The sequence below is a fragment of the Salmo trutta genome, chromosome 2 (assembly GCF_901001165.1).
Source record: "Salmo trutta chromosome 2, fSalTru1.1, whole genome shotgun sequence".
Classification (NCBI taxonomy): domain Eukaryota; kingdom Metazoa; phylum Chordata; class Actinopteri; order Salmoniformes; family Salmonidae; genus Salmo; species Salmo trutta.
Genome location: NC_042958.1, coordinates 43,413,691 through 43,435,538, shown reverse-complemented (window position 1 = coordinate 43,435,538; position 21,848 = coordinate 43,413,691). Strand labels below are relative to the sequence as shown.

The 21,848-nt window shown below is 46.2% G+C and overlaps 1 protein-coding gene and 1 long non-coding RNA gene across 2 annotated transcripts in view; one reads left to right on the top strand and one right to left on the bottom strand.

The window, feature by feature from the left end:
• Positions 1-17,243, top strand: part of ism1 (isthmin 1) — a 42,032-nt gene extending 24,789 nt beyond the window's left edge. The window contains exons 4-6 of the mRNA XM_029702333.1: positions 5,413-5,547; positions 7,920-8,009; positions 15,944-17,243. Coding sequence (XP_029558193.1) covers positions 5,413-5,547; positions 7,920-8,009; positions 15,944-16,461 — 743 coding nt within the window. The 3' untranslated portion in view covers positions 16,462-17,243. The remainder of the gene's footprint in view (positions 1-5,412; positions 5,548-7,919; positions 8,010-15,943) is intronic.
• A 354-nt stretch (positions 17,244-17,597) lies between these two features.
• On the bottom strand, positions 17,598-19,828 carry LOC115155586 (uncharacterized). Its single transcript, XR_003868104.1, has 3 exons — positions 19,402-19,828; positions 18,260-19,172; positions 17,598-17,721 (listed from the first exon to the last, which is right to left on the bottom strand). It is a non-coding gene; the product is annotated as an uncharacterized LOC115155586 (long non-coding RNA).
• Positions 19,829-21,848: the final 2,020 nt, after the last annotated feature.

Here is a 21,848-nt window from a genome sequence, read left to right as displayed (position 1 = left end):
TTAGCTGATAGCTGACACCATAATAACTACAGTGTAGTTAGCAGATAGCTGACACCATCATAACTACAGTGTAGTTAGCAGCTAGCTGACACCATAATAACTACAGTGTAGTTAGCAGCTAGCTGACACCATAATAACTACAGTGTAGTTAGCAGCTAGCTGACACCATAATAACTACAGTGTAGTTAGCAGAGAGCTGACACCATAATAACAACAGTATAGTTAGCAGCTTGCTGACACCATAATAACTACAGTGTAGTTAGCAGATAGCTGACACCATAATAACTACAGTGTAGTTAGCAGCTAGCTGACACCATCATAACTACAGTGTAGTTAGCAGATAGCTGACACCATCATAACTATAGTGTAGTTAGCAGCTAGCTGACACCATAATAACTACCGTGTAGTTAGCTGACAGCTGACACCATCATAACTACAGTGTAGTTAGCAGAGAGCTGACACCATAATAACTAGTGTAGTTAGCTGATAGCTGACACCATAATAACTACAGTATAGTTAGCAGTTAGCTGACACCATAATAACTACAGTGTAGTTAGCAGATAGCTGACACCATAATAACTACAGTGTAGCTAGCTGACACCATAATGACTACAGTGTAGTTAGCAGATAGCTGACACCATAATAACTACAGTGTAGTTAGCAGATAGCTGACACCATCATAACTATAGTGTAGTTAGCAGCTAGCTGACACCATAATAACTACCGTGTAGTTAGCTGACAGCTGACACCATCATAACTACAGTGTAGTTAGCAGAGAGCTGACACCATAATAACTAGTGTAGTTAGCTGATAGCTGACACCATAATAACTACAGTATAGTTAGCAGTTAGCTGACACCATAATAACTACAGTGTAGTTAGCAGATAGCTGACACCATAATAACTACAGTGTAGCTAGCTGACACCATAATGACTACAGTGTAGTTAGCAGATAGCTGACACCATAATAACTACAGTGTAGTTAGCAGATAGCTGACACCATAATAACTACAGTGTAGTTAGCTGACACCATAATAACTACAGTGTAGTTAGCTGGCATCATAATGACTACAGTGTAGTTAGCAGATAGCTGACACCATAATAACTACAGTATAGTTAGCAGTTAGCTGACACCATAATAACTACAGTGTAGTTACCAGATAGCTGACACCATAATAACTACAGTGTAGTTAGCTGACACCATAATGACTACAGTGTAGTTAGCAGATAGCTGACACCATAATAACTACAGTGTAGTTAGCAGCTAGCTGACACCATAATAACTACAGTGTAGTTAGCAGAGAGCTGACACCATAATAACTACAGTATAGTTAGCAGCTTGCTGCCACCATAATAACTACAGTGTAGTTAGCAGATAGCTGACACCATAATAACTACAGTGTAGTTAGCAGATAGCTGACACCATAATAACTACAGTATAGTTAGCGGATAGCTGACACCATAATAACTACAGTGTAGTTAGCAGATAGCTGACACCATAATAACTACAGTATAGTTAGCAGCAAGCTGACACCATAATAACTACAGTATAGTTAGCAGCTAGCTGACACCATAATAACTACAGTATAGTTAGCGGATAGCTGACACCATAATAACTACAGTGTAGTTAGCAGATAGCTGACACCATAATAACTACAGTGTAGTTAGCAGATAGCTGACACCATCATAACTACAGTGTAGTTAGCAGCTAGCTGACACCATAATAACTACAGTGTAGTTAGCAGCTAGCTGACACCATAATAACTACAGTGTAGTTAGCAGAGAGCTGACACCATAATAACTACAGTATAGTTAGCAGCTTGCTGACACCATAATAACTACAGTGTAGTTAGCAGATAGCTGACACCATAATAACTACAGTATAGTTAGCGGATAGCTGACACCATAATAACTACAGTATAGTTAGCAGCAAGCTGACACCATAATAACTACAGTGCACTGGTTCCAGTCCTCTCTGGCCAGACTGGGCTGTGATTGAAGCTTTTAACATTCTTTAGTTCCATGAGTTGGATTTGTCCGTGGAGCTGAGCTGAGCGTGTGTCTGTGTGTGTGTATCTGTGTGTGTGTTTATGTGTGTTTGTGTGTGTGCGTCCGCAGAGTTTAGATGCCCGTGGAACATCAACGTCCCCTGACAGGAACCCGGTCAACACCAGGACCGTGTCCCAGATGACACCTTGGTTCCCTAGTGTTTAGAACAGACCACTTCTGTTAGCGCTGCCACACAAACACTCATAACATTCTCCCGACAAGCTCCACAACTGGTCCGCTTAGGTAGATAAATCTGCTGTAGAAGAATTCACCCTCCTCGTGAAGCCGTACGTCCTCGCCGTGTCTCAGCCTGTCCACTGACTCCAACATAACAACAGTTACACAGGAATGTGGGTATTATGGAGAGACAAGAAATATCATTTATCCATCTGTTACATTCCTGTTCAAACTGAAATCCAATGTTTAATCACAGAGGATGGACAACTATCTAGTCAACTAATATTGGACTGACCTGTGGTAGACTAGTGTCCTGTCCAGGGGGTGTCCTGTACATCAAGCTGTCTCACTACAGAAACAGGAGATAGACTAGTGTCCTGTCCAGGGGGTGTCCTGTACATCAAGCTGTCTCACTACAGAAACAGGAGATAGACTAGTGTCCTGTCCAGGGGGTGTCTTGTACATCAAGCTGTCTCACTACAGAAACAGGAGATAGACTAGTGTCCTGTCCAGGGGGTGTCCTGTACATCAAGCTGTCTCACTACAGAAACAGGAGATGGACTAGTGTCCTGTCCAGGGGGTGTCCTGTACATCAAGCTGTCTCACTACAGAAACAGGAGATAGTCTGTGATCTCACAGCTGCCCTTACAACAACAAAAAACACGTGATATAACTGTTTTCACATGTTGAGCTTAAATTTCACATGTAATGTATTTACATTTCGAGTTCACATGTTAACAGCATCTTTTCACATGTGTGGAAAATAACATGTTTTCACCTCACATGTGAATTGCAGTTTGAAATGTGCGGTTTCACGTTAAAAACTTTCACATGAGAATCGATTATGCAGTTTCACGTGAAAACATTCACATGTGAAAATCACATTTGCAGGTTCACATGTAAGAAAACTCTACATGTGAAAAACATTGAGCCCGGGCAGAGGAAATGTTTCCATGTATTGTTATTAAACTGATCCCTTTAATGTGGTCCCGTGTGGCTCAGTTGGTAGAGCATGGTGTTTGCAACGCCAGGGTTGTGGGTTCGATTCCCACGGGGGACCAGAACGGGAAGAAAAAAAAAAATGTATGAAATGTATGTATTCACTACTGTAAGTCGCTCTGGATAAGAGCGTCTGCTAAATGACTAAAATGTAATGATAATTGGAAGTAACGAGGACTTCTTTCCATTTCAGCCCCCACTTCCAGAAAAACACTAGACTGAAGCAGCCCAGACTCATTTGAATGTATCTTATGCTAAAACAAAACTATTTGATTCGATTTTTTACACCTCATTTGAAATTATTACAGTGTGTTAACCTCCCTGGTTAGGAGTAGAACTTTCCAGGAAAATATTCGTTTTTTTTGCCAAATGCTTCCTGGTGTGTTTTTTAGTAAACACTGAAAACACTCACTCACTCTGCCCTGTGTGTGTGAGTGAGTGTGTATGTTTGTCTGAGAGTCAAAGTCAAAGGGAACTGTTATCCCCCCTCCAAGACCCCCACCCCCCCACCATGACCTGACCCCACACCCCATCCATGACCCCCGCCCCCCCAACATGGCCCCCACCATGACCCCCCACACCCTATCCATGACCCCATGACCCCCGCCCCTCCAACATGACCCCCACCCCCCCAACATGACCCCCAAAACCCCATCCATGACCCCCCACACCCCATCCATGGCCCCCACCCTCCATGACCCCCACCCTCTACAACAGTGTTTCCGAAATATAGTGTTATACTACGACCACACAGAGTATTTTTTTCCCGTCAAAGGTTAAACTCAAGCCAAGTATTTTCGGGACCAGTTGCGTGTATAAAAATATATATAAATATATATATATCTGTCTGCCAATTTGGACAATCGTCTCTGTTGTCCATTATACATCGAATAGATGACTCCTATTGAAAAGCATTGGTTGAACAGTGAATTTTCAGACACAAAATCTCAATTTTGCCTTATGCTGACAGTCTCTCTCTTTAAACATAAACCTACTTGTACATATTACCTCAATCAATCACCCCAACTACCCCAGTACACTGACTCATTACTACCTCGTTCCCCAGTACACTGACTCACTACTACCTCGTACCCCAGTCCACTGACTCACTACTACCTCGTACCCCAGTCCACTGACTCACTACTACCTCGTACCCCAGTCCACTGACTCGTTACTACCTCGTACCGCAGTACACTGACTCGTTACTACCTCGTACCCCAGTACACTGACTCGTTACTACCTCGTACCCCAGTACACTGACTCGTTACTACCTCGTACCCCAGTACACTGACTCGTTACTACCTCGTACCCCAGTACACTGATTCGTTACTACCTCGTACCCCAGTACACTGACTCACTACTACCTCGTACCCCAGTACACTCAATCATTACTACCTCGTTCCCCAGTACACTGACTCACTACTACCTCGTACCCCAGTACACTGACTCAATACTACCTCGTACCCCAGTACACTGACTCAATACTACCTCGTACCCCAGTACACTGACTCAATACTACCTCGTACCCCAGTACACTGACTCACACCCCAGTACACTGACTCATATCTACCTCGTACCCAGTACACTGACTCATTATTACCTCGTTCCCCAGTACACTGACTCATTACTACCTCGTACCCCAGTACACTGACTCATACCCCAGTACACTGACTCATGTCTACCTCGTTCCCCAGTACACTGACTCATTACTACCTCGTACCCCAGTACACTGACTCATACCCCAGTACACTGACTCATGTCTACCTCGTTCCCCAGTACACTGACTCATTACTACCTCGTACCCCAGTACACTGACTCACTACTTACTCGTACCCCAGTACACTGCCTCACTACTACCTCATACCCCAGTACACTGACTCATTACTACCTCGTACCCCAGTACACTGACTCACTACTACCTCGTACCCCAGTACACTGAATCACTACTACCTCGTACCCCAGTACACTGACTCAGTACCGGTACTACTTGTATATAGCCTCGTTATTGTTATTTATTATGGTACTATTTTCTTTTCTTTTTATCTATTTGTTAATTTTCATACTTTTTAACTGCATTGTTGGGAAACGGCTCGTAAGTAAGCATTTCACTGTAAAGTCGACACTTTTTGTTGTTGTTGATCTCTCTCTCTCGTCCCCCCTCTCTCGCGCTCCTCTCCAAACTATATAGACGGAGAGGGTGACTGGAGTAACTGGTCTCCATGCAGTGTAACCTGTAGGAACGGGAACCAGAAGAGGACCAGGTCATGTGGTTACGCCTGCACCGCCACTGAGTCACGGACCTGTGACATGCCATCCTGCCCAGGTGAGGAGAGTGTGACAGGCTGTGTGGTCTAAACCCCTGATTAAGGCAGCTTGCTGACCTGCCCAGGTGAGGAGAGTGACAGGCTGTGTGGTCTAAACCCCTGATTAAGGCAGCTTGCTGACCTGCCCAGGTGAGGAGAGTATGACAGGCTGTGTGGTCTAAACCCCTGATTAAGGCAGCTTGCTGACCTGCCCAGGTGAGGAGAGTGACAGGCTGTGTGGTCTAAACCCCTGATTAAGGCAGCTTGCTGACCTGCCCAGGTGAGGAGAGTATGACAGGCTGTGGTCTAAACCCCTGATTAAGGCAGCTTGCTGACCTGCCCAGGTGAGGAGAGTATGACAGGCTGTGGTCTGAACCCCCTGATTAAGGCAGCTTGCTGACCTGCCCAGGTGAGGAGAGTGACAGTCTGTGTGGTCTGAACCCCTGATTAAGGCAGCTTGCTGACCTGCCCAGGTGAGGAGAGTGACAGTCTGTGTGGTCTGAACCCCTGATTAAGGCAGCTTGCTGACCTGCCCAGGTGAGGAGAGTGACAGTCTGTGGTCTAAACCCCTGATTAAGGCAGCTTGCTGACCTGCCCAGGTGAGGAGAGTATGACAGGCTGTGTGGTCTGAACCCCTGATTAAGGCAGCTTGCTGACCTGCCCAAGTGAGGAGAGTGACAGGCTGTGGTCTGAACCCCTGATTAAGGCAGCTTGCTGACCTGCCCAGGTGAGGAGAGTGACAGGCTGTGGTCTGAACCCCTGATTAAGGCAGCTTGCTGACCTGCCCAGGTGAGGAGAGTATGACAGTCTGTGTGGTCTAAACCCCCTGATTAAGGCAGCTTGCTGACCTGCCCAAGTGAGGAGAGTGACAGTCTGTGTGGTCTGAACCCCTGATTAAGGCAGCTTGCTGACCTGCCCAAGTGAGGAGAGTGACAGTCTGTGTGGTCTGAACCCCTGATTAAGGCAGCTTGCTGACCTGCCCAAGTGAGGAGAGTGACAGTCTGTGTGGTCTAAACCCCCTGATTAAGGCAGCTTGCTGACCTGCCCAAGTGAGGAGAGTGACAGGCTGTGTGGTCTGAACCCCTGATTAAGGCAGCTTGCTGACCTGCCCAGGTGAGGAGAGTATGACAGGCTGTGTGGTCTGAACCCCTGATTAAGGCAGCTTGCTGACCTGCCCAGGTGAGGAGAGTATGACAGGCTGTGTGGTCTAAACCCCCTGATTAAGGCAGCTTGCAGAACTGCCCAGGTGAGGAGAGTATGACAGTCTGTGTGGTCTAAACCCCCTGATTAAGGCAGCTTGCTGACCTGCCCAAGTGAGGAGAGTGACAGGCTGTGTGGTCTAAACCCCCTGATTAAGGCAGCTTGCTGACCTGCCCAGGTGAGGAGAGTATGACAGGCTGTGTGGTCTGAACCCCTGATTAAGGCAGCTTGCTGACCTGCCCAGGTGAGGAGAGTATGACAGGTTGTGTGGTCTAAACCCCCTGATTAAGGCAGCTTGCTGACCTGCCCAAGTGAGGAGAGTGACAGTCTGTGTGGTCTGAACCCCTGATTAAGGCAGCTTGCTGACCTGCCCAGGTGAGGAGAGTATGACAGGCTGTGTGGTCTGAACCCCTGATTAAGGCAGCTTGCTGACCTGCCCAGGTGAGGAGAGTATGACAGGTTGTGTGGTCTAAACCCCCTGATTAAGGCAGCTTGCTGACCTGCCCAGGTGAGGAGAGTATGACAGGCTGTGTGGTCTAAACCCCCTGATTAAGGCAGCTTGCTGAACTGCCCAGGTGAGGAGAGTATGACAGGCTGTGTGGTCTGAACCCCTGATTAAGGCAGCTTGCTGACCTGCCCAGGTGAGGAGAGTATGACAGGTTGTGTGGTCTAAACCCCCTGATTAAGGCAGCTTGCTGACCTGCCCAGGTGAGGAGAGTATGACAGGCTGTGTGGTCTAAACCCCCTGATTAAGGCAGCTTGCTGAACTGCCCAGGTGAGGAGAGTATGACAGGCTGTGTGGTCTGAACCTATTTTTCTTAATTTGTGTCAGTGGATCCAGGTCACATGTTTAAGGTATGTTTAAAATGGTCACTGTTCTATTTACAGGTTTTTATTTTTTTACGGGTGATAAATACCAGTAGATTTTTTTTACGGGTGATAAATACCTGTAGATTTTTTTACGGGTGATAAATACCTGTAATTTTTTTTACAGATGATAAATACCTGTACATTTTTTTAACAGCACTTCAGTGTTATAGGAGGTCAGAGTGACACAGGAAGTACAGTGTGTAAAACAGGAAGAAGGAAGTACACAGTGTGTGAAACAGGAATCAGGAAGTACACGGTGTGTTTACTGTCCTTACATCTTTGTTCCTGTTGCATCATTAACTGACCGTGTATCTGTCTACAGGTATTGAAGATGCGTTCAAGACAGCCGCCACTGAGGTCAGTCTGCTGGCTGGAACAGATGAGTTCAACGCTACAGAGCTCTTTGGTGTCGGTAAGACTCTTCTTTCAGTAGTCTTTTCAGTCCTTTTTCCCTCATGTATCTAAACATCAGGTTTCATCCACTGTCAAACGCAACAGCAATTCTATTCAGCATTAATGTCCAGGTCAGGGTTACTTTCTGAATTGACCTCAAACACTGGCCCAGTCCTCCCAGACAGCCCATTGATTGGCGAGGATATGTCTATTCTAGTCAATAAATTTCTATGGCCCAGTTCTCCCAGACAGCCCATTGATTTGTGAGGATATGTCTGTTCTAGTCAATACATTTCTATGGACCAGTTCTCCCAGACAGCCCATTGATTTGTGAGGATATGTCTGTTCTAGTCAATACATTTCTATGGCCCAGTCCTACCTGGGCCCAGTCATCATTCTTTCTCATTGTGCATCAAGACAGGAAGAGAGCCAAGTGCATCACAGCATTCTGTAATGTTCTGCTCTCTGTGTCTGTTCCAAAATCCTCAGTTAGCCAGGAGAAAAGCACCCATCAAATAAATAGCTAGGCTAGCACACATCTGCATCCTCCCATTCCCATCTTGTATGAGACAGAGACAGAGAGAGAAAGAGGGAGAGGGTGGGTGAGAAATAAAGAGAGGGAGAGGGGCTGAGTAGTAAAGAGAGGGAGAGGGTGGGTGAGAAATAAAGAGAGGGAGAGGGGTGAGTAATAAAGAGAGAGAAAGAGGGAGAGGGGGTGAGTAATAAAGAGAGAGAAAGAGGGAGAGGGGTGAGTAATAAAGAGAGAGAAAGAGGGAGAGGGGGTGAGTAATAAAGAGAGGGAGAGGGGCTGAGTAGTAAAGAGAGGGAGAGGGGGTGAGTAATAAAGAGAGGGAGAGGGGGTGAGTAATAAAGAGAGAGAAAGAGGGAGAGGGGGTGAGTAATAAAGAGAGAGAAAGAGGGAGAGGGGGTGAGTAATAAAGAGAGAGAAAGAGGGAGAGGGGGTGAGTAATAAAGAGAGGGAGAGGGTGGGTGAGAAATAAAGAGAGGGAGAGGGGCTGAGTAGTAAAGAGAGGGAGAGGGTGTGAGTAATAAAGAGAGGGAGAGGGGGTGAGTAATAAAGAGAGAGAAAGAGGGAGAGGGGGTGAGTAATAAAGAGAGGGAGAGGGTGGGTGAGAAATAAAGAGAGGGAGAGGGGTGAGTAATAAAGAGAGGGAGAGGGGTGAGTAATAGAGGGAGAGGGGTGAGTAATAAAGAGAGGGAGAGGGGGTGAGTAATAAAGAGAGGGAGAGGGGGTGAGTAATAAAGAGAGGGAGAGGGGTGAGTAATAAAGAGAGGGAGAGGGGGTGAGTAATAAAGAGAGGGAGAGGGGGTGAGTAATAAAGAGAGGGAGAGGGGGTGAGTAATAAAGAGAGGGAGAGGGGGTGAGTAATAAAGAGAGGGAGAGGGGGTGAGTAATAAAGAGAGGGAGAGGGGGGTGAGTAATAAAGAGAGGGAGAGGGGGTGAGTAATAAAGGGAGGGAAAGGGGGTGAGTAATAAAGAGGGGGAGAGGGGTGAGTAATAAAGAGAGGGAGAGGGGGTGAGTAATAAAGAGAGGGAGAGGGGGTGAGTAATAAAGAGAGGGAGAGGGGGTGAGTAATAAAGAGAGGGAGAGGGGTGAGTAATAAAGAGAGGGAGAGGGGTGAGTAATAAAGAGAGGGTGAGGGGGTGAGTAATAAAGAGAGGGTGAGGGGGGTGAGTAATAAAGAGAGGGAGAGGGGGTGAGTAATAAAGAGAGGGAGAGGGAGAGTGGGGTGAGTAATAAAGAGAGGGAGAGGGAGAGGGGGTGAGAAATAAAGAGAGGGAGAGGGAGAGGGGGTGAGTAATAAAGAGAGGGAGAGGGAGAGTGGGTGAGTAATAAAGAGAGGGAGAGGGAGAGTGGGTGAGTAATAAAGAGAGAGAGGGTGGGGGGGTGAGTAATAAAGAGAGGGAGAGGGGGGTGAGTAATAAAGAGAGGGAGAGGGGGGGTGAGTAATAAAGAGAGGGAGGGTGGGGTGAGTAATAAAGAGAGGGAGAGGGGGTGAGTAATAAAGAGAGGGAGAGGGGGTGAGTAATAAAGAGAGGGAGGGTGGGGGTGAGTAATAAAGAGAGGGTGGGGTTGAGTAATAAAGAGAGGGAGGGGTTGAGTAATAAAGAGAGGGAGAGGGGGTGAGTAATAAAGAGAGGGAGGGTGGGGGTGAGTAATAAAGAGAGGGTGGGGTGAGTAATAAAGAGAGGGAGAGGGGGTGAGTAATAAAGAGAGGGAGAGGGGTGAGTAATAAAGAGAGGGAGAGGGTGGGTGAGTAATAAAGAGAGGGAGAGGGGGTGAGTAATAAAGAGAGGGAGAGGGGGTGAGTAATAAAGAGAGGGAGAGGGGGGTGAGTAATAAAGAGAGGGAGGGTGGGGTGAGTAATAAAGAGAGGGAGAGGGGGTGAGTAATAAAGAGAGGGAGAGGGGGGTGAGTAATAAAGAGAGGGAGAGGGGGGGTGAGTAATAAAGAGAGGGAGAGGGGTGAGTAATAAAGAGAGGGAGGGGGGTGAGTAATAAAGAGAGGGTGAGGGGGTGAGTAATAAAGAGAGGGTGAGGGGGTGAGTAATAAAGAGAGGGAGAGGGGGTGAGTAATAAAGAGAGGGAGAGGGAGAGTGGGTGAGTAATAAAGAGAGGGAGAGGGAGAGGGGGTGAGAAATAAAGAGAGGGAGAGGGAGAGGGGGTGAGTAATAAAGAGAGGGAGAGGGAGAGTGGGTGAGTAATAAAGAGAGGGAGAGGGAGAGTGGGTGAGTAATAAAGAGAGAGAGGGTGGGGGGGTGAGTAATAAAGAGAGGGAGAGGGGGTGAGTAATAAAGAGAGGGAGAGGGGGTGAGTAATAAAGAGAGGGAGGGTGGGGTGAGTAATAAAGAGAGGGAGAGGGGGTGAGTAATAAAGAGAGGGAGAGGGGGTGAGTAATAAAGAGAGGGAGGGGGGGGGGTGAGTAATAAAGAGAGGGTGGGGTTGAGTAATAAAGAGAGGGAGGGGTTGAGTAATAAAGAGAGGGAGAGGGGGGGTGGTAATAAAGAGAGGGAGGGTGGGGGTGAGTAATAAGAGAGGGTGGGTTGAGTAATAAGAGAGGGAGGGGTTGAGTAATAAAGAGAGGGAGAGGGGGTGAGTAATAAAAAGAGGGAGGGTGGGGGTGAGTAATAAAGAGAGGGTGGGTGAGTAATAAAGAGAGGGAGAGGGGGTGAGTAATAAAGAGAGGGAGAGGGGTGAGTAATAAAGAGAGGGAGAGGGTGGGTGAGTAATAAAGAGAGGGAGAGGGGGTGAGTAATAAAGAGAGGGAGAGGGGGTGAGTAATAAAGAGAGGGAGAGGGGGAGGTGAGTAATAAAGAGGAGGGAGGGTGGGGTGAGTAATAAAGAGAGGGAGAGGGGTGAGTAATAAAGAGAGGGAGAGGGGGTGAGTAATAAAGAGAGGGAGGGTGGGGGTGAGTAATAAAGAGAGGGTGGGGTTGAGTAATAAAGAGAGGGAGGGGTTGAGTAATAAAGAGAGGGAGAGGGGGTGAGTAATAAAGAGAGGGAGGGTGGGGGTGAGTAATAAAGAGAGGGTGGGGTGAGTAATAAAGAGAGGGAGAGGGGTGAGTAATAAAGAGAGGGAGAGGGTGGGTGAGTAATAAAGAGAGGGAGAGGGGGTGAGTAATAAAGAGAGGGAGGGGGGGGTGAGTAATAAAGAGAGGGAGAGGGGGTGAGTAATAAAGAGAGGGTGGGGTTGAGTAATAAAGAGAGGGAGAGGGGGTGAGTAATAAAGAGAGGGAGAGGGGGTGAGTAATAAAGAGAGGGTGGGGTTGAGTAATAAAGAGAGGGAGGGTGGGGTTGAGTAATAAAGAGAGGGAGAGGGGGTGAGTAATAAAGAGAGGGAGAGGGGGTGAGTAATAAAGAGAGGGAGAGGGGGTGAGTAATAAAGAGAGGGTGGGGTTGAGTAATAAAGAGAGGGAGGGTGGGGTTGAGTAATAAAGAGAGGGAGAGGGGGTGAGTAATAAAGAGAGGGAGGGTGGGGTTGAGTAATAAAGAGAGGGAGGGTGGGGTTGAGTAATAAAGAGAGGGAGAGGGGGTGAGTAATAAAGAGAGGGTGGGGTTGAGTAATAAAGAGAGGGAGGGTGGGGTTGAGTAATAAAGAGAGGGAGAGGGGGTGAGTAATAAAGAGAGGGAGGGTGGGGTTGAGTAATAAAGAGAGGGAGAGGGGGTGAGTAATAAAGAGAGGGAGGGTGGGGTTGAGTAATAAAGAGAGGGAGAGGGGGTGAGTAATAAAGAGAGAGGGTGGGAAATAAAGAGAGAGAGGGTGGGGTTGAGTAATAAAGAGAGGGAGGGTGGGGGGGTGAGTAATAAAGAGAGGGAGAGGGGGTGAGTAATAAAGAGAGGGAGAGGGGGTGAGTAATAAAGAGAGGGAGAGGGGGTGAGTAATAAAGAGAGAGGGTGGGAAATAAAGAGAGAGAGGGTGGGGTTGAGTAATAAAGAGAGAGGGAGGGTGGGGGATATGCCATCACAGCAGCAAGATGTGTGACCTGTTGCCACAAGAAAAGGTCAACCAGTGAAGAACAAACACCATTATAAATACAACCCATATTTATGCTTATTTATTTTCCCTTGTGTACTTTAACTATTTGCACATCGTTACAACACTGTATATATACATAATATGACATTTGTAATGTCTTTATTCTTTTGGAACTTCTGTATGTGTAATGTTTACTGTTAATTTTTATTGTTTATTTCACTTTTGTATATTATCTACTTCACTTGCTTTGGCGATGTTAACATATGTTTCCCATGCCAATAAATCCCCTTGAATTGAATTGAATTGAAAGAGAGGATGGGGGGGTGAGAAATAAAGAGAAAGAGAGGGTGGGGGGGTGAGAAATAAGAGAAAGAGAGGGTGGGGGGGTGAGAAATAAAGAGAAAGAGAGGGTGGGGGGGTGAGAAATAAAGAGAAAGAGAGGGTGGGGGGGTGAGAAATAAAGAGAAAGAGAGGGTGGGGGGGTGAGAAATAAAGAGAAAGAGAGGGTGGGGGTGTGAGAAATAAAGAGAAAGAGGAGGATGGGGGGGTGAGAAATAAAGAGAAAGAGAGGATGGGGGGGTGAGAAATAAAGAGAAAGAGAGGGTGGGGGGGGGGAGAAATAAAGAGAAAGAGAGGGTGGGGGGGGTGAGAAATAAAGAGAAAGAGGAGGGGGGGGGGGTGAGAAATAAGAGAAAGACGCGGATGGGGGGTGAGGAAAACAGAGAAAGAGGAGGGGGGGGGGTGAGAAATAAAGAGAAAGAGGGGGGGGGGGGGTGAGAAATAAAGAGAAAGAGAGGTGGGGGGGTGAGAAATAAAGAGAAAGAGAGGGTGGGGGGGTGAGAAATAAAGAGAAAGAGAGGGTGGGGGGGTGAGAAATAAAGAGAAAGAGAGGGTGGGGGGGGTGAGAAATAAAGAGAAAGAGAGGATGGGGGGGTGAGAAATAAAGAGAAAGAGAGGGTGGGGGGGTGAGAAATAAAGAGAAAGAGAGGGTGGGGGGGTGAGAAATAAAGAGAAAGAGAGGATGGGGGGGTGAGAAATAAAGAGAAAGAGAGGGTGGGGGGTGAGAAATAAAGAGAAAGAGAGGGTGGGGGGGTGAGAAATAAAGAGAAAGAGAGGGTGGGGGGGGTGAGAAATAAAGAGAAAGAGAGGATGGGGGGGGTGAGAAATAAAGAGAAAGAGAGGGTGGGGGGGTGAGAAATAAAGAGAAAGAGAGGGTGGGGGGGGTGAGAAATAAAGAGAAAGAGAGGATGGGGGGGTGAGAAATAAAGAGAAAGAGAGGGTGGGGGGGTGAGAAATAAAGAGAAAGAGAGGATGGGGGGGTGAGAAATAAAGAGAAAGAGAGGATGGGGGGGGTGAGAAATAAAGAGAAAGAGAGGATGGGGGGGTGAGAAATAAAGAGAAAGAGAGGGGTGGGGGGTTGAGAAAAAAGGAGAAAGAGAGGGTGGGGGGGTGAGAAATAAGAGAAAGAGGGTGGGGGGGTTGAGAAATAAAGAGAAAGAGAGGTGGGGGGGTGAGAAATAAAGAGAAGAGAGGGTGGGGGGTGAGAAATAAAGAGAAAGAGAGGATGGGGGGTGAGAAATAAAGAGAAAGAGAGGGTGGGGGGGTGAGAAATAAAGAGAAAGAGAGGGTGGGGGGGGTGAGAATAAAGAGAAAGAGAGGGTGGGGGGGGTGAGAAATAAAGAGAAAGAGGAGGATGGGGGGGGTGAGAAATAAAGAGAAAGAGAGGGTGGGGGGGGTGAGAAATAAAGAGAAAGAGAGGATGGGGGGGTGAGAAATAAAGAGAAAGAGAGGATGGGGGGGTGAGAAATAAAGAGAAAGAGAGGGTGGGGGGGTGAGAAATAAAGAGAAAGAGAGGATGGGGGGGTGAGAAATAAAGAGAAAGAGAGGATGGGGGGGTGAGAAATAAAGAGAAAGAGAGGATGGGGGGGTGAGAAATAAGAGAAAGAGAGGGTGGGGGGGTGAGAAATAAAGAGAAAGAGAGGGTGGGGGGGGTGAGAAATAAAGAGAAAGAGAGGGTGGGGGGGTGTGAGAACTAAAGAGGAAAGAGAGGGTGGGGGGGTTGAGAAATAAAGAGAAAGAGAGGATGGGGGGTGGTGAGAAATAAAGAGAAAGAGAGGTGGGGGGGGTGAGAAATAAAGAGAACGAGAGGGTGGGGGGGTGCGAAATAAAGAGAAAGAGAGGATGGGGGGGTAGCGAACTCAAGAGAAAGAGAGGGTGGGGGGTGAGGAAATAAAGAGAAAGAGAGGGTGGGGGGGGTGCGAAATAAAGAGAAAGCGAGGGTGGGGGGGTGAGAAATAAGAGAAAGAGAGGATGGTGGGGGGTGAGAAATAAAGAGAAAGAGAGGGTGGGGGGGTGAGAAATAAAGAGAAAGAGAGGGTGGGGGGGGTGAGAAATAAAGAGAAAGAGAGGATGGGGGGGTGAGAAATAAAGAGAAAGAGAGGGTGGGGGGGGGGAGAAATAAAGAGAAAGAGAGGATGGGGGGGTGAGAAATAAAGAGAAAGAGAGGATGGGGGGGTGAGAAATAAAGAGAAAGAGAGGATGGGGGGGGTGAGAAATAAAGAGAAAGAGAGGGTGGGGGGTGAGAAATAAAGAGAAAGAGAGGGTGGGGGGGTGAGAAATAAAGAGGAAAGAGGGTGGGGGGGTGAGAAATAAGAGAAAGAGAGGGTGGGGGGTGAGAAATAAAGAGAAAGAGAGGATGGGGGGGTGAGAAATAAAGAGAAAGAGAGGGTGGGGGGGTGAGAAATAAAGAGAAAGAGAGGGTGGGGGGGTGAGAAATAAAGAGAAAGAGAGGGTGGGGGGGGGGTGAGAAATAAAGAGAAAGAGAGGATGGGGGGGGTGAGAAATAAAGAGAAAGAGAGGGTGGGGGGGTGAGAAATAAAGAGAAAGAGAGGATGGGGGGGGTGAGAAATAAAGAGAAAGAGAGGATGGGGGGGTGAGAAATAAAGAGAAAGAGAGGGTGGGGGGGTGAGAAATAAAGAGAAAGAGAGGATGGGGGGGTGAGAAATAAAGAGAAAGAGAGGATGGGGGGGTGAGAAATAAAGAGAAAGAGAGGATGGGGGGGTGAGAAATAAAGAGAAAGAGAGGGTGGGGGGGTGAGAAATAAAGAGAAAGAGAGGGTGGGGGGGTGAGAAATAAAGAGAAAGAGAGGGTGGGGGGGTGAGAAATAAAGAGAAAGAGAGGGTGGGGGGGTGAGAAATAAAGAGAAAGAGAGGGTGGGGGGGTGAGAAATAAAGAGAAAGAGAGGATGGGGGGGTGACTAACTAAATGTCTCTTCTAGACCCAGACAGCAGTAGGGATAGATCCAGACAAACTAACTCTGTCTCTAATGTCTTCTAGACACAGACAGCAGTAGGGATAGATCCAGACAAACTAACTCTGTCTCTAATGTCTTCTAGACACAGACAGCAGTAGGGATAGATCCAGACAAACTAACTCTGTCTCTAATGTCTTCTAGACACAGACAGCTGTGAGCGCTGGATGAGCTGTAAGTCTGAGTTCCTGAAGAAATACATGACCAAAGTGTCCAACGACCTCCCCAGCTGCCCCTGCTCCTACCCTACCGAGGTGGCCTACAGCACGGCCGACGTCCCCGACCCCGCCACACGCCGGGACTTCCGCTGGAAAGACGCCAGCGGCCCCAAGGAGAAGCTAGAGATCTACAAACCCACGGCTCGGTACTGCATCCGCTCTATGTTAACTCTAGAGTCCACTACTCTGGCCGCACAGCACTGCTGCTACAATGACAACATGAAGCTCATCACCCGGGGTAAAGGAGTTGGAACACCCAACCTCATCAGCAATGAGTTCTCTGCTGACCTTCACTACAAGGTAGACATCCTGCCCTGGATCATCTGTAAAGGGGATTGGAGTCGCTATAACCAGGTCAGGCCTCCTAACAACGGGCAGAAGTGTCCAGACAACCCGCTGGATGAGGATTACCACAAGCAGGTGGAGGATGCTCGAGAGTTTTAGAACTGGAGAGATGAACATGTGAATCTGAGAAATGTTTATGAATCTGGTACTTCAATTGGTGCTTCAAACCATCCATGAGTGTTTTTAGACTTTGGAACTAGATGCCATATGAACAGGACTGTCTGTTATCAGCCAACGTGATAAAGAGACAACTTATCTCACTTGGACACAAGGAACTGTTCTTGTTTTCACCATAATCACAGTCTATAAGTCATGTTAGGTCTTCATTTCTATGACATATGCCTCAAATCAAATGATATTCAAAGTAAAACTGTATGATGGATTTTGACAATATTTTTTCTGATAATTCTATAAATGTTTGGTTTAAAAGGGATAGCTTGGTGTAGCTTCATAAAAAGGGAAAATTACTTTTCATGTTTTAGTTTTGTTTGTAAGTTTTTTTGTTTGTTTCTGATTGGCCAAAAGGAGAGCCCAGGGATTCTTAATTGGCTGAATGATCAGATCCGAATCTCCATGTTTTGAGTCCCACCCACCTGACCTATCAGAAAAGAGAGAGAGAGACATCCATGACCTATCAGAAAAGAGAGAGAGAGACATCCCTGACCTATCAGAAGAAAGAGAGAGACATCCCTGACCTATCAGAAGAAAGAGAGAGAGAGATCCCTGACCTATCAGAAGAGAGAGAGAGACATCCCTGACCTATCAGAAGAGAGAGAGAGACATCCCTGACCTATCAGAAGAGACATCCCTGACCTATCAGAAAAGAGAGAGAGAGACATCCCTGACCTATCAGAAGAAAGAGAGAGATCCCTGACCTATCAGAAGAAAGAGAGAGAGAGATCCCTGACCTATCAGAAGAGAGAGCGAGAGACATCCCTGACCTATCAGGAGAGAGAGAGACATCCCTGACCTATCAGAAGAGAGAGAGAGAGACATCCCTGACCTATCAGAAGAGAGAGAGAGAGACATCCCTAACCTATCAGAAGAGAGAGAGAGACATCCCTGACCTATCAGAAGAGAGAGAGAGACATCCCTGACCTATCAGAAGAGAGAGAGAGACATCCCTGACCTATCAGAAGAGAGAGAGAGACATCCCTGATCTATGAGAAGAGAGAGAGAGAGAGATCCCTGACCTATCAGAAGAGAGAGATCCCTGACCTATCAGAAGAGAGAGAGACATCCCTGACCTATCAGGAGAGAGACATCCCTGACCTATCAGAAGAGAGAGAGAGAGACATCCCTGACCTATCAGGAGAGAGACATCCCTGACCTATCAGAAGAGAGAGAGAGATCCCTGACCTATCAGAAGAGAGAGAGAGAGAGACTTCCCTGACCTATCAGAAGAGACATCCCTGACCTATCAGAAAAGAGAGAGAGAGACATCCCTGACCTATCAGAAGAAAGAGAGAGATCCCTGACCTATCAGAAGAAAGAGAGAGAGAGATCCCTGACCTATCAGAAGAGAGAGAGAGAGAGACATCCCTGACCTATCAGAAGAGAGAGCGAGAGACATCCCTGACCTATCAGGAGAGAGAGAGACATCCCTGACCTATCAGAAGAGAGAGAGAGAGACATCCCTGACCTATCAGAAGAGAGAGAGAGAGACATCCCTGACCTATCAGAAGAGAGAGAGAGACATCCCTGATCTATGAGAAGAGAGAGATCCCTGACCTATCAGAAGAGAGAGATCCCTGACCTATCAGAAGAGAGAGAGACATCCCTGACCTATCAGGAGAGAGACATCCCTGACCTATCAGAAGAGAGAGAGAGAGACATCCCTGACCTATCAGGAGAGAGACATCCCTGACCTATCAGAAGAGAGAGAGAGATCCCTGACCTATCAGTGTCTTTGTGCTGTGGATATCACAGTTGTAACTGAGTGTATGGTAGAGGAGTCTTGTAACATCCAGAAGCTACAGAGCGATGGGTTAGCATTCTGCCCATCGGTAGAGGAGTCTTGTAACATCCAGAAGCTACAGAGTGATGGGTTAGCATTCTGCCCATCGGTAGAGGAGTCTTGTAACATCCAGAAGCTACAGAGCGATGGGTTAGCATTCTGCCCATCGGTAGAGGAGTCTTGTAACATCCAGAAGCTACAGAGCGATGGGTTAGCATTCTGCCCATCGGTAGCTGTAATATTCAGGTTCCCATGTATGCTTATAAGCTTGTTTATTTAGCATGCTGTTTTTCTTCTTCTTTACCAATCTCCCCTCTTCCGTATTGATTCCTCCCTCCAGATAATTATCGCCGATATAAAAAGCCTGCGTTATTTTTGTAGAGTATTTATTAAGCTGTAGCTTTATGTCCCAAAATTGTTGGGTGTCCATGATCGTTGTCGCTGATTGGTTGATTTGTTTCTGACTAGATGCTAACTTGAGATGGGACCCACAGTCAAACTAAATCATCATGATTGGCTTAAATCATTCGTCGATTGATATATTGATCAGAGATTTGAGCCAAAAACATTGATTGAGCCACTCATCTCAAGTTAGGATTCAGCCCAGAAGAAAGCAAGAATAGGAAATGTGTGAATACAGCTGTACGGGAAAAATATTGTGATATAAATGTTTAAATAAAAAACATGAAGTGACATGTCAGAGAAAATGTACTTCCTATATTTAATTTTCTCATAGGATGACTTGACTTGTTATTAGGATGACTTGACCTGTTATTAGGATGATTTGTTATTAGGATGACTTGTTATTAGGATGACTTGACTTGTTATTAGGATGACCTGTTATTAGGATGACCTGTTATTAGGATGACTTGTTATCAGGATGACTTGTTATCAGGATGACTTGTTATCAGGATGACTTGTTATCAGGATGACTTGTTATCAGGATGACTTGTTATCAGGATGACTTGTTATTAGGATGACCTGTTATTAGGATGACCTGTTATTAGGATGACCTGTTATTAGGATGACTTGTTATTAGGATGACTTGACTTGTTATTAGGATGACCTGTTATTAGGATGACTTGTTATTAGGATGACCTGTTATTAGGATGACTAGACTTGTTATTAGGATGACTAGACTTGTTATTAGGATGACTTGACTTATTAGGATGACTTGACTTGTTATTAGGAAGACTTGTTATTAGGATGACTTGTTATTAGGATTAGAGGTCGACCGATTAATCGGAAAGGCCGATTTAATTAGGGCCGATTTCAAGTTTTCATAATAATCGGTAATCGGCATTTTTGGTCACCGATTATGACCGATTACATTGCACTCCACGAGGAGACTGCGTGGCAGGCTGACTACCTGTTATGCGAGTGTAGCAAGGAGCCAAGGTAAGTTGCTGGCTAGCATTAATCTTATCGTATAAAAAACAATCTTAACATAATCACTAGTTATCTACACATGGTTGATGATATTACTAGTTTATCTAGCGTGTCCTGCGTTGCATATAATCGATGCGGTGCTTGTTAATTTATCATCGAATCACAGCCTACTTCGCCAAACGGGTGATGATTTTGCGAAATCATTTGCGAAAAAAGCACTGTCGATGCACCAACGTGTACCTAAACATAAACATAAACATCAATGCCTTTCTTAAAATCAATACACAAGCAAATATTTTTAAACCTGCATATTTACTTAATATTGCCTGCTAACATGAATGTCTTTAACTAGGGAAATTATGTCACTTCTCTTGCGTTCTGTGCAAGCAGAGTCAGGGTATATGCAGCAGTTTGGGCTGCCTGGCTTGTTGCGAACTGTGTGAAGACCATTTCTTCCTAACAAAGAGCGTAATTAATTTGCCAGAATTGTACATAATTCTGACATAACATTGAAGGTTGTGCAATGTAACAGGAATATTTAGACTTAGGGATGCCACCCGTTAGATAAAATACGGAACATTTCCGTATTTCACTGAAAGAATAAACGTTTTGTTTTCGAAATGATAGTTTCTGGATTTGACCATATTAATGACCTAAGGCTCGTATTTCTGTGTGTTATTATATTATAATTAAGTCTATGATTTGCTATTTGATAGAGCAGTCTGACTGAGCAGTGGTAGGCAGCAGCAGGCTCGTAAGCATTCATTCAAACAGCACTTTCCTGCATTTGCCAGCAGCTCTTCGCTGTGCTTCAAGCATTGCGCTGTTTGACTTCAAGCCTATCAACTCCCGAGATTAGGCTGGCAATACTATAGTGCCTATAAGAACATCCAATAGTCAAAGGTATATGAAATACAAATCGTATAAAGATAAATAGTCCTACAATTCCTATAATAACTACAACCTAAAACTTCTTACCTGGGAATATTGAAGACTCATGTTAAAAGGAACCACCAGCTTTCATAAGTTCTCATGTTCTGAGCAAGGAACTTAAACATTAGCTTTTTTACATGGCAAATATTGCACTTTTACTTTCTGCTCCAACACTTTGTTTTTGCATTATTTAAACCAAATTGGACATGTTTCATTATTTATTTGAGACTAAATTGATTTTATTGATGTATTATATTAAGTTAAAAATAAAGGTGTTCATTCAGTATTGTTGTAATTGTCATTATTACAAATATATACATACATACATACATACATACATACATACACACACACTGCTCAAAAAAATAAAGGGAACACTTAAACACAATGTAACTCCAAGTCAATCACACTTCCGTGAAATCAAACTGCCCACTTAGGAAGCAACACTGATTGACAATAAATTTCACATGCTGTTGTGCAAATGGAATAGACAACAGGTGGAAATTATAGGCAATTAGCAAGACACCCCCAATAAAGCAGTGGTTCTGCAGGTGGGGACCACAGACCACTTCTCAGTTCCTATGCTTCCTGGCTGATGTTTTGGTCACTTTTGAATGCCGGCGGTGCTTTCACTCTAGTGGTAGCATGAGACGGAGTCTACAACCCACACAAGTGGCTCAGGTAGTGCAGCTCATCCAGGATGGCACATCAATGCAAGGTTTGCTGTGTCTGTCAGCGTAGTGTCCAGAGCATGGAGGCGCTACCAGGAGACAGGCCCGTACATCAGGAGCCGTGGAGGAGGCCGTAGGAGGGCAACAACCCAGCAGCAGGACCGCTACCTCCGCCTGTGTGCAAGGAGGAGCAGGAGGAGCACTGCCAGAGCCCTGCAAAATGACCTCCAGCAGGCCACAAATGTGCATGTGTCTGCTCAAACGGTCAGAAACAGACTCCATGAGGGTGGTATGAGGGCCCGATGTCCACAGGTGGGGGTTGTGCTTACAGCCCAACACCGTGCAGGACGTTTGGCATTTGCCAGAGAACACCAAGATTGGCAAATTCGCCACTGGTGCCCTGTGCTCTTCACAGATGAAAGCAGGTTCACACTGAGCACGTGACAGACGTGACAGAGTCTGGAGACGCCGTGGAGAACGTTCTGCTGCCTGCAACATCCTCCAGCATGACCGGTTTGGCGGTGGGTCAGTCATGG